At 44.7% G+C, this 15,309-nt stretch overlaps 1 protein-coding gene across 1 annotated transcript in view; it reads right to left on the reverse strand.

Annotated features, from left to right (window-relative positions):
• The window catches only part of Usp13 (ubiquitin specific peptidase 13), a 122,298-nt gene that overhangs the window by 69,846 nt on the left and 37,143 nt on the right, over positions 1-15,309 (reverse strand). The window contains exons 5-6 of the mRNA XM_021158246.3: positions 9,387-9,529; positions 5,321-5,505 (exon numbers count right to left, since the gene is read on the reverse strand). Coding sequence (XP_021013905.1) covers positions 5,321-5,505; positions 9,387-9,529 — 328 coding nt within the window. The remainder of the gene's footprint in view (positions 1-5,320; positions 5,506-9,386; positions 9,530-15,309) is intronic.

The raw sequence follows: 15,309 nt of genomic DNA on the forward strand, positions 1-15,309 counted from the left end.
AGGCTGTGAGAAACAGACAGAACCTTCTGCCCAGGTCAGGGACAAAAGCAGTCAAAGAATGAAGGCCTAGGTGAGAAGCCATGCTGTGAGCGTAGCCAGTCGTGTGAAGAGCTCATGGCTGTCCTGTCCTGTGCACCTGAGCCATCACTGTGCAGTCTTCCTGGCACAGGAGAACCTTCCCATGTAAACAACCTGTCTCCGTGGGGGAACTAGTACAACCCTCTCCCACCTCCAGCTCATCTTACTCCCTTCCTGACGAGAACCTCCTCCCACACTGAAGAGCTTGGCTGGTTTGTGTGGTAATCTGGTTCCTGTTTTGTTTGTGCTGTCTGTACCCATGGGGACCCAGAGTGGAACTGGATACAGGGTCCATTTTTATGATGCGTGCCATGATTTTTGGCCTAGCCTGGCGGGTCAGGGCTTAAGCAGAGACTTTAAGAATAAAGAGGGTCTTACTGAGCAGGTACAACCTCTTTGGGAAAGGAACCAGTTGGGGGTAGGGGATGAAGATCAGGATACCACTGGATATTTGAATGCACAACCTTAGATTTCATGTCTACCAAGCAATCTTCTAAATATAATTCAGCTCCCACGGGGAAAGAATGTACTGGTTAAGTTGACATAAACAGCCCACAGATTGGCAATAGCGGTTCTCATTATGACCTAAAACACAAATGCCCTGACTTGGAGACTTGGGTCTTTTTTCACACGGTAGCCTGAGAAACCCACTGAGTGTAGAAATCCACTCCTCAGACACTCTGACCTTCCACAGAATCTCCTGCCCCAGAAAGTGTTCAACAACCCACACTTCCATATCCTGAAGGCCATAAAGAAATGTACAGTGTTAGGAATTTATTTGGCTTGCAGCTAAGCATCTATTCAGAAAGATATAAGACGGAAATGTCTATTAAAAAAATGGAAGGGAACAATCACTGCAATCATGAACTAAAAGGACGACTTTAGGAAAACCAACATCATGACAAACACAAGAATCAAAGGCTGATCCCCTCACTATGTATCTGAAGAGTCTCAGTATGGAGCACACAAGCGACTTGCTGTACCCTGGGTTTTGGACTTTAAAAGAATTAAGAGCATGTATTCAAATGATCTTGGCCATAATATAAAGCCAATGTTTAAAGTTCTCCCTCCTAATAGTTCTCCACCTTAACAACAGCCATGACAGTTAATAATAGAAGGAGTTCATAAAACCCAATGAAAGTACCTACACATGTGGCAACAAGAGAAAGCCTAGCATGCTAGGTGTGGTAGTCTATACCTGTAATTGTAGAGGCAGGAGGATCACAAGTGTGAGGACTTCCTGGACTACAGAGTGAGTTCATGACCATCCTGGGCTAAATATACACCAAGACCTTGTATGAGAAGGAAAGGAAAAAGGGTCATCTAAAATTTTCAAGGAAAAGAAAACTATAAATAGCCAAGAATATAATGAAAAGCTAGGTGTACAGTACATGTCTGCAACCCCAGCGTGCAAATTTGGAGGCAAGGTGGTCAGAACTTCAACACACACACACACACATACGGGGCAACAAATAAAATAAAGAATATAATGAAAACTGTTTGATTGACCTCAGTAGAAAGCAAATTCAAGTAAGATGGCATGTCAGCAAAGGTATTTAATAATACCCATCGTCACATTTGTTGGAAGGATGCTCTCACGCACCTCTAGTGCAGGACAAATGATGTGACTCTACTTACAAGTCTAGTGTAACTGAAATGATGACAACTTTAAAAGAGGAAGTTGGGGCGGGAAGATGATGTAGTCGGTAGAGTGCTTTTCACGTGGCAGCTGAGTTTGAGCCTCAAATGAGCTTTAAAAAGCCAAGCACAGTGGCATGGAGTTGTAACCCCAGCAGTGGAGAGGCAGAATTAGGCAGATTATTAGAATCCACTGGCCAGCAGCCTGGCCCAATCAGCAAGCTCCAGCCTGAAGAGAGTCCATGACTCAAAATACATAGATGGCTCTTAAAGAACCATACCCAAGGGTGACCCTGTTCCCAACACACACACACACACACACACACACACACTGCACTGGCACACATGAACACACACTAAATAAATGTAAAAGATACACAGAAAAGAGAATTAACCTGTGTTATTCCCACTTAAGTAGAAGCTAATTATTTAAATACTCAGTTGCCAGTTGATTAACAAAATTATTTGTGCCTAATATGCCCAAGATTGTGTATGGAATCCAGAAATGAGTGAGATACTACCCTGACTTCACTTTTAGAATCATAAATAACCCACATTTGCAGGTGGGTAAAGTGTCTGTGCTGTATTCGTCCCTTTTGTCAATGCTGTGATGAATTTGACTTAAGGAAGAAAGGGTTTATTTGAAGTCACAGTTCAAGGGTATGGTTTCAGTGGGGTCAGGGAGTCATGGGAGTAGGGGTGTGAGGCAGCTGGTCACATGGCAGCCAATCAGGAAACAGACAAGGATGGATCCCGGTGTTCAGCTCACTTTCTCCTTTTTATGTGGTTTAGAATGATAGCATGGTCCCATTCTGGGTCAGTCTTCCCAATTCAGTGAACCCAGCCTAGAAACCCCTCTCAAATATATCACAGGTAATTCTAGATCCTGTCAAGTTGACCAGGGAAACCATCACACTCAGGTTATTCTGGGAAGTGGATTTCTTATATATTGCTCTATACTGACTAGTTCTATGTCTTGTTAAGAGTCATAAGTTAGAGTCATCAAACAGAAGGAAGTCTCAACTGAGAAGATGCTTCCATAAGACAAAGTTGTAGGCAAGTCTGTAGGGCATATTCTTAATTAGTGATTGATGTGGGAGGGCCCAGCCAATTGTGGTTAGGGCCATCCCAGAACTGGTGGCTCAACTTCTATAAGAAAGCAGGCTGAACAAGCCATGTAGAGCAAGCCAGTAAGCAGCACCCCTCCATGGTCCCTGCATCAACTCCTGCCTCCAGGTTCCAGCTCTGCCTGAGTTCCTGTCCTGACTTCCTTCAGTAATGAAGAATGATTTGGAAATGCAAGCCAGATAAACTCTTTCCTCCTCAACTTCCTTTTTGGTCATGGTGATTCATCACAGCAATAATCACCCTAACGAAGACATGTGCCCAAGATGCCACCGAACATAGAAAAGTCTGAACTGTAATGCTCTCTTCTTGTATTAGTTACTTTTTGGTAATGCTAAAATAGGGTGACAACGGCAAGTTATAGAAGGAAGATTTATTTTGGACTTAAGGTTCCTGATGGTTAATTTATAAAGGTTTGGCAGCATGGCAACAGATGTGCAGAGCAGGAAACTGAGATCACATTTCAACCTCACAGGGGAAGCTAAAAAGGTAAATGGGAAGTAAAGCAAGGCTATCTAAACTTCCAAAGCTCACCCCCGATGACATGCTTCCTCCAGCAAGGCTTTGTGTTCTAAAAGCTCCATAACCTCTCAAACAGACCAGCAATGGGGGACCGAGTACTCACACACCTGAGCCTAGGGGAGATATTTCTCATTCAAATCACATGGTCCTACACAGTGACCCTTTCTGTAACCCCAGAAGGGATATAAAGAAGGCTTTCTGTGTTCACCCCCTCATATTAAGTATTAGTCTCCAGTCCACAGTGTTGTTACAGGGCTGGCCATCACCTGTCAGTATTGTTACAGTGTTGACCATGACCTGTCAGTATTGTTACAGTGTTGACCATGACCTGTCAGTATTGTTACAACGTTAACCATAATCTGTCAGTATTATTACAATGTTGACCATGACCTGTCAGTATTGTTACAGTGTTGATCATCAACACTGTTGCAGGGCTGACCCCCAAAGCATGGGCTGAGTTTCTCTTTAAATCCCAGAACACTCAGAAGACCTGGTTTATGCAGTCATTTACTTGGATGGAAAATGTTTCCTACTTGCACCTCATTCCTTTGTAACCACTTTTCTTTAATGAATTCAAATAATCCCCTGGTGGGAAGTCAGGGAAGGAGAACAGCAAGTTTGAGGCCAGCCTAAACTGTGTAGTAAGTTCAAGACCATCCAGATATACAGTGGGACTGTCTCAAAAAATCAATAACAATAACAACAGCAATACTAATCCCATGACATTTGGAAGCAAGAAAAGTCTCCAAATGGAAAACCAAAGAATTCTAATATGCTCTAACTAGTAGCCCTTAACCATAAAATGAAAGGAAAATCCAGCCAGCTCCCAGGAAAGCAATGGTCAGACCTGAAGACCAACGCTTGAAACCTTGAATAGGAAGCTTTGGTCAGTGAACTCTGAGGCAGGCTAATTCCATCACAGATTCACAAAGAGGAAAGGAAGAAGACAAATGTCTTTATTCTTCTACAAACATCATCCCAGTTTAGAGTAGAGATGTTCTTAAAAGACACAAGAAAGCTGAAAAGATGGTGATCCAGGGCTGGGTGCTGCTCTAGATGTGAGCTTAAAAATCCACGGTGACAAGATGATGTGTCCTCGTAGCCACTGCTGAGGATTTGAGTTTTGTATTGTGGCTTGGTATTATTTCCCTTTCCCATCACAAAATGGTGGGAGACATGAATGAGGTGTATAGATGTGGCCCAAAGCTAGCCATTTAGAAAAGATGGGTGGGGAGGGGAGAGAGACAGAACAGTTGTCTATCCAAGCAGGAATCTGACCTTCTGGAGACATGAGAACCATCACCACTGGGCTCATACCACAGGCAAGGTTTTTTGGTTTTGTTTGTTTTTTCTTTTCACATTTTTGTCTATCTATCTACATATTCATATCTTTATTTACTTACTGTGTGCAACCATGCAGACACACACACACACTTGCAGGAGAAACTCTTGCAAGCCACAGACACTTATAGAAGTGAGAGGACAACTTGTGGGAGTTGTCTCTCTCCTTCCACCATGTGGGTCCTGGGAATCAAACTGTAATCAAGTTGTCAGACTTGTCAGCAGGCATTTTATCACTGAGCCAGATAGCTCTCCAGCCCCACTGATTTCTTGTAATATATTCATCTCTAAGTGGTACAAATAATATTCACAATCAGTTCTAGCGTTGCCTCCTACCATCTTAATAGATGATTCAATATGCACATCACTTCTCTATCCTATTTCCTGCTTAGATCCCCTTAGCTGTGGGATATACAAAAACAGCTCATTTTTACTCACTCTTTACTGAAAGCCACTGGGCTAAATACTTCAGGCTCAAGAGTCACCACAAGAGAAGTACCATCAACATCCCCAAGACAAGGAATTTCATGTGCTCACACAGCAAAGAGGCAGACCCCAGGTCTCAGACCGAAGCTGAGACAAATATGAGGTGCCAGTCATGCAAAGCCACACTCACCTGCCCCATCAGGTGTAATGGTGCCCAGCTTCACGGCCAGAGGATAGCCCATGTCCCTGTAATGCTCCAGTGCGTGGCCGTTGCCCCCTGAGCTGTCAAAAAACCACTTCCCACACAGAACAGAGCCGTCAGTCAGATTCAACCAGAGGTTCTCCCGCAGGTCACATCGGGCACACTTCCAGCCACTAGAAAGTCACCAGAGAACAGTCAGAACAGCCAGGACATGGGAAGCATTGACATGTGAATTCTACTGGCTGCACTTCCCCAGTGGTCTTACCCTGGGATACTACTGTTCCCCCTCCAAAGCCCAGAACCACCTAGTGTCCTTCCTGCCTCCAAGATGGAGCCACAGACTGTCAGTACTTCCAGCATAGATCTTCTCCTTTTTTTAAATTGGCATATGATATAAAGGGCAAGAACAAAGCCATGTCCTCCAAACTCCCACATGCAGGACAGTGACTCCTGAATAAGGTACAGACATGGAGGATCCAATGTGGAAGACGTGCCCAAAGCATCACATATACATGGTAAAACTGATGTGGATAAAAACTAAGCTGTAGTCCAACTTGGGCGTATCCCAGGAAGGACTGTATGTTAAAGACATGGTCTTCACTGTGGCATTATAAAGCCAACATGGTGTGGAAGCTATTATATGGGCATAATGTACCTGTTAAACTGTTGTCTAAATAGTTATGTTTGGGGTTGTAAATTATTGGTCCAATCAGCTTTGGTCAACGATGGTTATCTGTTTGCAGTGGGCGGCAGGGACCACAGAGACTAATATCTCGTCAATAGCATGCTGCAAACAAGAAACTGTAGAACACTCAGCTATGCATGGGCTTCTACAACACCTCCTCTGAGACTCACAATACTGAAAAAGAACATGAGATGTGGAGTATTGTAGAATACTGTCTTCTGGGCATGTCACAGCCACTACTTCACTCCTGAATTCATAGTGGCTGTGACTACAAGATTGGGCCCATTCCATCATGGAACAAGGAGTCACTCATGAGGCCTGCCTGTCCCTGAGAACTTATAGGCAATTAATAGCCTTGGGGAGGGAAAATATTCTTCAATGGCACAGTCATTGGTAAGATGCCACTGCTTCTATAAATAACCCATCACCTGTGCTCCTCTAAGCAGCCCTAACTAACCGCATGGAGTCCCAAAAGAGAAAGGCATTAATGTAGAAGGGACTGGTTTGAAAGAGGAGGGTGATCTGCAGGAGCGACAGGGGAGTGAAAGTGAACAAACAATTACATATGTGTATGAAAACATCATAATACTGCTGGCTAGTTTTTATGTCAACCAACACAAGTTAGTGTTGTTTTGGAAGAGGGAACTACAATTGAAAAAATGCCTCCATAAGATTGGCCTGTGGGCTTTTTTTTTTTTTTGGAGCTGTGTGGCATGCTGAGCAGGAATGGAGGAATGGCAATGTGGACCTCTGTGATGGGACATCTGGTGCGATCTCACAGCCAGTTCTGTGGCAAAGGAGGATGAAGACTTAAAAGGACTCATGAGGAAGCTAGATAACACGATGAGAGCAATGGGCTAGAATGGAAGACCAGAAAATGAAATGATGAAGTTTGAGGCTGGACAGATAGTACAAATGATAGTTTGAATCAAGAAAGGTATTATACATGGGTCCCCTCAAGTGAAGGCACTGTGCAACCACAATGATTGGTCATTCTGAATTTCTGGTCCTTCATTCTGAATTTCAAGGGCTCCTGTGACAAGTGGATGTGGCAGTGACTGCACCTTTCTGTTTCTGAGGTGCTTGGATGGAGGCTCAAATAGAAGATGGTGTCAGATATACATTGTGTTGTCAAAATTTTACCATTAAAGTGTAATATATATATATATATATATAAAGATTGGCCTGTGGGCAAACATGTAGTGCATTTCCTTGATTGACAGTTGATGTGGGAGGGCCTAACTCACTGTGGGTGGTACAACCTTTGTGCATGTGGTCCTTGGTGCATAAGAAAACAGGCTGAACAAGACATGAGGACCAAGCCAGTGGGCAGCATTTCTCCATGGTCTCTGCTTTACTTCCTGCCTCCAAGTCTCTGCCCTGCTTGAATTCCTACCCTGGCTTCCCTGAGTGGTAGATTGTTACCTGGACATATAAGCTGAAATAAACCCTTTCCTCCACAAGTCGCCTTTGGTCATGGTGTTTAATCACAGAAATAGAAACTAACTAAAACAACAATCAAACATGAAACCTATTATGTAAGGGAGATATATTTTGAGAATTTTTAAAAAGAGGTATAGCTGAAGAGAAAGTTCTGTGTTCACTGAGTGCACTTTTTATTTTTAAGGTGTATTTACTTTTATGTATACAGTGTTTTGCCTGCATGTATGAAAATGCACTGTGTGTGTACCTGGTGCTATTGGAGGCCCCTAGAACTGGAGTGAGAGACAGTTTTAAGCTGCCATGTAGGTACTGGGAACCAAGGCCAGGTTGTCTACAAGAGCAGCCAGTGCTCCTCCTACCCACTGAGCCCCCATCCCAGCCCTCACTGGGAAATACTTTGAAAGGGAACCCAGGACCTGCCTCTTCTCTCTTTCCATCCACCATGAGCTAAGCAGCCTGTACCCCACCTGATCTGCTGCATCACCACCTCCTAAAAGCAATGGGGCCAACTAACCATGATTTATACCTCTAAAACCATGAGCCAAGACTAACTCCCCCTTATGATGCTGATCTATCTCCGAAGGTTTTTATAAAATGACTGACATACCCTACCACACTACAATTCTAAATTAAGAAAATAAGTGAACCAAAGTGCACACTAAATGCCTGTTATGGGTCAAATGACTAGCAGAAAGCCCCAGCGTCTGATTCCAGCAAATTCTGCTCAGTGTCAATGTGACCGTCCTTCTTTCTATGGAGGTAGAAAATGAGGCCCAGCAGTGACCTGCCTCACCCAAAACTACTGTCTTAGGAGAGAAAGTCACAGGTCAATGAAACTGGACATAGCTCTAAGCACCTCTTTGTTCTTCCTCTGAGACCTGCCTTCAGAGATGCTACTGAATCCGGAGAGCATTCTGGCCTCCTGGAGACAGTCCAACATTGTCTCAAGTCAGCCCCCCACCCCAGACTGAACTCAGACACACAGATCTAGATGTGTGGGAGATGAGCCCAGCAGAATGGGAAAGACAAATAAGAAAGGGGAAAGCCAGAGCAAGCTATGTCAACAAGCAACCTCCATAGACACCTGGTGCTCAGGATGAGTGAGCTTGGGGGATAAGCGTCCTCCAAGGCGGGAGGAGGCCTGGGTTTTAATCCACTTGCTCTGCTGCCAGTGTGAGCTTCCAGAAGGAAAATGGCTTCAACCGGTACGTCTGCCCATCCTGTGCACTGCTTAGCAGGTGTTGCAGGTGGACAGTCCCAGAGTTACACGTGGGTGCAAACATCAGTTTTGATGTAGGGCAGTGCCTGGGCTTTGGCTGAAGCCTGAGAGCACTCAGCACCTGCTGCAAAGGTCCAAAAATGTTCAGAAAAGTTCTTATCTCTTTGGTTTTTATTTGTTTGTATGTTGTCTTTCTTTTTAAGATAATTTTTAAAGTTAGCACACAAGATTGTGGGTCTCGTGATGACATTCCACGCAGGTGAATTAGCATAGTTTGTTCTAGAAAGTCTTCCCCCACAGCCTTCCCTCATGCCCCTTCCTCTCCTTCTGTTTTCATATCATGTGTGTGCCATCACTTCTGTTTTACTCTGCCACTAAAGATCTCTTCCTGCAGTCACAATCGCCTTTCAAGGGTCATGATCTGTACATACGCAAATATACATGTGCATATGTGTATATGTGCAAACATGTACATACGTTTAACTCTAAGTCCACATCTGAGAAAAAAAAACATGATGGGCTTTGTCTTTCAGAATCTGAATTATTTCTAATAAAAAAAAATTTCCCAGTTCTTAGTGGATTTGTAATAAAAGGCATCAGTTAAGAAAATAAAAAAAAACTGTAGTTCAGAAAAAAAAAAGGTAGAAAATCAGATGTTGCTTTGACTCGTTTGTGGACTGAACTTCCATTTGTCAGCAGACTCATACCTGGGAGGAATCCTGACCCCATTGTCCAGTTGCACAAGGTTGTTGGCATACTTCGATACTGGCACTTCATTTTCCCATGTGTCTGGATCCTGCTTCCTGTAAGGGGACTTTGAGCTGAGCACTGCATCGCAAGCAATTGTTACCTGTAAGACAAAGCCAAAACTGAGAACTCAGCATCTAGAAATAAATGCAGAAGCTTATTTTAATAAACACAGCCTCACTGCAGATCTCAATTAACCCACAGTGAGGTCCGTTCCCCTCGATCTGGCTAAACTTGACCCAGGCCTTGGAGTACTGATGAGGACAGGAGAACAAGGGATCATGTTCACTTATCAGCTCACACTTAGAGTTCACACAAATGATCCCTCCCACTCGGCAAGTGGGCTGAAAAGAGGCCTCCTGATGTACCAAGATATCCAATATCATCAATTCACACGGCATGACGTCAAGCACACGTAAGTGGACTGCGCAAAGCATGGCTCCACTTCTGAGTCTAATGCAGCTATGACACTGGCAGAGGACATGTCTGGGTGTCCCTGTGCTAGATGGGTCCACTCCCAAGCAGATGTGCAGTGTCCTGCTTGGTGTCCTTGGCTCAGCAGAACAGGAAGACAGACGCCCTGCTTTCTCTTGTCACCCTCGCCTACAGCTATGAGTTCTCTAGCTGCCTGTAAAACTCAAAGTCTGCTGGAAAGTAGCAATGCAGGCACTTCGAAAATGGTCCTGTAACTCTTCAGATGCTTAAACAAGAGCCCCAGGACCCAGCAGATCTACAGCTAGGGATACGTCCAAGAGACATGAAAACATTCGACAGCAGAAGGATGAATTAAAAGATCTTTGTAATAGCAATTTAGTTATAGAAAAAAATCAGAGCAAATGCCTATTAGTGATACATAGAATGAAAAACCAAATGTAGTATGTGCTTGCAATGGAATTTTATCAGGCAATATAAGAAATGAGATTTGAGTAGATGATGAAATGTGGAAAAATCTGGAAAATGTATGCTAAGTGAAGAAAAAAAAGCCAATCATGTTTCTGCCGGGCCACAGAAAGCTTAGTCCTTATCAGCACAGGCACGTGTGGATATTAGACCTTCCAAAGTGGCTGCCCTTATTCACCCTGACCTGTATATAACCAACAGTGAGCTGTCCTGCCAACCCTCACAATGCATTTCTCACCACCTGGCTGATTCCATGCCTGGACCTCAAAGCCTCAGCACTTCTCCCGGACAAGCAGTGTCCCCAGCCCAGGCTTCCACCACCTGCCCCAGCACGTGCCCCAGCTGCCCCAGTGTTTGCATGTCCCAGCTGCCCCAGTGCATGTCCCAGCTGTCTGGGTCATGCCCCTCCTCAGCACTTTCTCCACGTGCCACACACAAGCATCTTTTCTGAAGACATCCAACAAAATTTCATCCGTGTGGAGAGCTTTTGGGAGCCACTTGGCAGGAATATGACACTGGGCCATGACAAGGACATCAGCTCAGGAATATGACACTGGGCCATGACAAGGATGTCAGCTCAGGCAGGAATGTAATTTTAGGCTAGAACAGGGAAGTAAGTTCAGGCATGTATACGACTTTGGGCTAGGACAGGGAAGTGGGCTCAGATATCTTGGTCATCCTGGTAAGCCCTTAGAAACCCTGATCATGGGAGTGATCACAGGACTTTGCCTATTGCTTGCTTGTTCCTTGACCATTTGTGTTTTTTGTACTGCCTGCCCTTATTACTTGCATGTAGTTAAAATGGTATAAAAGCGATTTGGGAAAAACATAAACCCACCTCAGCCTCAGAACTAGCTGGCGTCATGCTACAATGTTGTGTAATGGTCTTTTTTTCCTTTTAATCCTCACTCCTGAGCTAGAGAACCTGTTGACTGACTAGGCAGGCTTGGTCACGTCAGGCCTCTGGGCCACTGTAAAACACTGGCAATGTGTTTTTCAGGCTCCCGGCTGCCAAGAGGCAGCGGTGGCTACTGCTGTAAGTACAAACTCCATCCCCTTGAGCAGTACCGAAGTAAGGAAACCTGGACTCCACCTGAACACTCACAGGCCTCAAATCCAGTGCTGCCCTGGAACTGGTTCAAACTGGCCCCTGAAAGTTGATTGTTAAATATTAAGAAACTCAGCATCTCTATGTTCATCCCAACACTAATTCACAACAGGAAAGAAAAAAAAAAAAAAAACGACTGACAACCAGAGAAAGAAAATGTGATGCTTATGAACAGTGGATGCGGGATATCCATGAAAAGTAGCAAAATCCAGTCATTTGCAACAGCATGGATATAACTGAAGATCATGTCAGTAACATCAACCTGGTCCAGAAAAAAAAAAAAAAAAAAACAGGCACCACATGTTTCACTCCAGTGTAACATTATAAAGTTAGTCCCGGAAATTTCAGCACGAAATGCCTCCAGTAGCTACCTCGAGCTGAGAAGAGGAGCAAGCCCAGGAGATGAAGTCTGATTAGTAAGGCGTTGGGTACTGGTTATGTAAGGGGGTTCTGGGTACTTATACATAGTACAGCTTTCACACCTAACAAAGGACTCTGAATGCCGTCACCATAAAGATGTTAAGTGTCTGAAAAGACAGATAGGAATCCCAGCACAGCTCAGGAGTCAGGAGGGCTGTGCGATGGAGGGCAGCCGAGGCCAGTATAGCAGGACCCTGTCTCACAACAGAACAAAACATAAGACCATCTCACAGTATAATCACCATGCCACTGAACTACACCCCCAGCCCTGAGTCCATGTGTTTATATAACAAGTAAATTTTAAAAAGAAAGGAAACAGCAAGAAATCTTGTTGGAAACCTGCTAAATGCAATCATTTATGAAAATTAAATTACTTAACCTTAATTACCCATAAGGAGGCTGAAGAGTCAAACTGTGCTCCTCCCTCACTGCTTTACTGTGACTTACAGTCCCCTCTGCTTTACTGTGACTTACAGTCCCCTCTGCTTTACTGTGACTTACAGTCATCTCTGTGCTCCCGACACAGACACATCTGTGTCTGACATCTGAATGTTGAAAATTCCCATCAGTAGTGTTTCTTCCCAACACATCCTGAGATGCCTCACTGTTGGCCTGGAGTCGGGCGTGTGAGGGGTCTACAGTGGCAGTCAGCAAGCACTGAGCAGCCCACTCGCTCCGCTTGGAGCTGTTGGGCAGGTACAAGCAGAAGGCTGCTGGAGCTCCTCTGGTAAAGGCCCTGATTCCAGGCTCTGGGATCCCCGCAGGGAGCCCCTCCATTCAAAGGTGGTCTGCCTCTCTGGTAGAACTCATGGGGCAATGCAAAGGGAACTGTTCTGTGCTGCCACGCCCAAGACGTGAAGGAAGAGCCACCCCCTTGAGGACGTTGTCTGGACCAAGCATTTTCCTTTTATTTAAACTTTCAGAAGAGAATCCTTAAACACTGCACACACCGCAGATGCACACAAAGGAGGTGAGCTAACTGGAATCCTTGGTAGAGCTAAAACCTGCAGCAAGCATCAGAGATACAAAGTCAGGTTTGCTTCCAACCTGCTCAGCCCACCTTCAGAGCTCATCTGTTTCCCATGTTTTAAACCATTTCTTAAAAAATAAATTTTATTCAAGTTTGCACTTTAAAGTAGTCTCAAATTCTATTATTAAAAATTATGGTGTATCTTGCTAGCTTTGGATTTCCAGGGCACTTCTTCATCTTGTGTACTCTGAATAAAGGGATATTTTAACAGCAGTGTATGCAGGTAGCTTTTTGTTCTTTGAGCTTTGGTATAGTTTCGTTTGGTGTGATTTGGTGTTTGTTTTGTTTCAGGCAGGCTCTTATACAGCAGTGAATTCCTAGCAATCCTCCTGCCTCAGCCTCCCAATGATAGAGTAAAAGCATGACTCACTGTGCCTGGTTTAAGGCCTTTTCTTAGTATTTACTTTACTCACATAAAAAAGTGAATGAATAAAAAATTCTCATGACATTTATTCACAATGTGCTTCGTTCTCTTCCCACGGCAAAACCAGATTTACGGAGAAATAAGAATTATCAGCACTGGGGCTGGAGAGATGGCTCAGCAGTTAAGAGCACAGGCTGCTCTTCCAAAGGACGCCAACTCAATTCCCAGCACCCATATGGCAGCTCACAACCGTCTGTAACTCCAGTCCACGGACAGCCTCACACATACATGCAGGTAAAACACCAATGCACATAAAATAAAAGAGCTCTCAGCATTGGAGACACAAGCATCAGTACACTTGAGGTTAAGGGCTGGCTGGCATAAGACCATTTTATCCACTAATGCGCTTTATTCCTGGTAACAGCCACTTGAGTCAAGTCAGGAAATCTGAGAAAAGCAACAGCAATTCACTTCCACAAGCCTCACAGAGCCTCATCTGGAAAAGGACGCCTCACTCTTAGTAAGTGGGAGGGCCGTAGCGCACAGACTCACAACGCTCTGACTTCCATGGTCGTAAATTTAGCTATGCGATAAATACCGAAGATAGGGTACGTCAGAAAGCTAATCCCTCTGAACATGGAAACTCTAAACACAAACATCCCCTCTGAGCAAAAGCGACTGGGCAGATGGTTCTCGCTGGTCAGGGTCTGTCAGAAGGTTCAGGGACCCGAAGGCCTGGCTTTGACTCTGATGGAGTTTGAAGAGGGTAGAAAATAAGCTGGCCTGTCTAAACTCAACCCACTTTGACCCCACTGCCTTCTGGGAGCCAGCTATAGGAAACAGGTATCCATGCACACAATGGAGAAGAAGAGGGACAGAGGATTGGAGGCCACAGGGGAATCAGGGGAAAGCAGGAACCCTGTGACCTCCCAGAGGACCCAGGATCAAACACAACAGGCAGCTTCCCATCTGCCACCAACCCAGCACCAGTTCCCGCAGGAAAAGCAAGACCAGTCTTGACACTGACTCTGAGAAGATCACAGAGGAAGGGAGTAGGGGCAGGGGAGCTCACTAAGGAAAACACAAGAAAGCCATCTTGGTTCTCACAAAGCCAAGGTGAGGTATAAGCAGCTGCTGCTGCTTCTTCTTGTTTAAAAAAAAGAACTGAAAGCTAAGCACGTTAATGAATAGTTTTTAAAATACAGAAAAAAAATCTATAGAGGTTTAACAATTTTACTAAAACAACACATCTCTACACTCCTGTTTAGCTGCTCTTATGTTTGGCCAGGTACTTTTTTTTTATTGGTTATTTTATTTATTTACATTTCAAATGTTATCTCCATTCTCAGTTTCCCCTCCACAAGACCCCTATCCCCTCCTCCCTCCCCCTGCCTCTATGAGGGTGCTTCCCCCCACCCACCCCCACTCCTGCCTCAGTGGCCTAGTATTCCCCTATCCTGGGTCATCAAGCCTCCACTGGACCAAGGAGCTCCCTTCTCAGTGATGCCAGATAAGGCAATCCTCTGTTACATGTCCAGCTGGAGCCATGGGTACCCCCTGTGTACTCTTTAGTTTGTGGTTTAGTCCCAGGAGCTTTGTGGGGGTCTGGTTGGTTGATATTGTTTTTCTTCCTATGGGGTTGCAAACCTCTTCAGCTCCTATAAGCCTTGCCCTAACTTCCTCATTGGGGTCCCTGTGCTCAGTCTAATGGTTGGCTGTGAACATCCACATCTGTATTGGTCAGGATCTGGCAGAGCCTCTCAGGAGACAGCTGTATCAGGCTCCTGTCAGCAAGCATTTCTTGGAATCTGCAATAGTGTCTTGGTTTGGTGTCTGCATGTGGGATGGATCCCCAGGTGGGACAGTCTCTGGATGGCCTTTCCTTCAGCCTCTGCTCTACTCTTTGTTCCTGTATTTCCTTTAGACAGGAGCAATTCTGGGTTAAAACTTTTGGAGATGGGTGGGTGGCCTGGGAGGCCATGCCTAATCTCTAGATATATATGGTCTCTACAGGTTATCCCTCCCCTTTGTTGGGTATTTCAGCTAATGTCATCCCCGTAA

The sequence above is a fragment of the Mus caroli genome, unplaced genomic scaffold (assembly GCF_978045245.1).
Source record: "Mus caroli unplaced genomic scaffold, Mus_caroli_1 scaffold_3, whole genome shotgun sequence".
Taxonomy (NCBI): domain Eukaryota; kingdom Metazoa; phylum Chordata; class Mammalia; order Rodentia; family Muridae; genus Mus; species Mus caroli.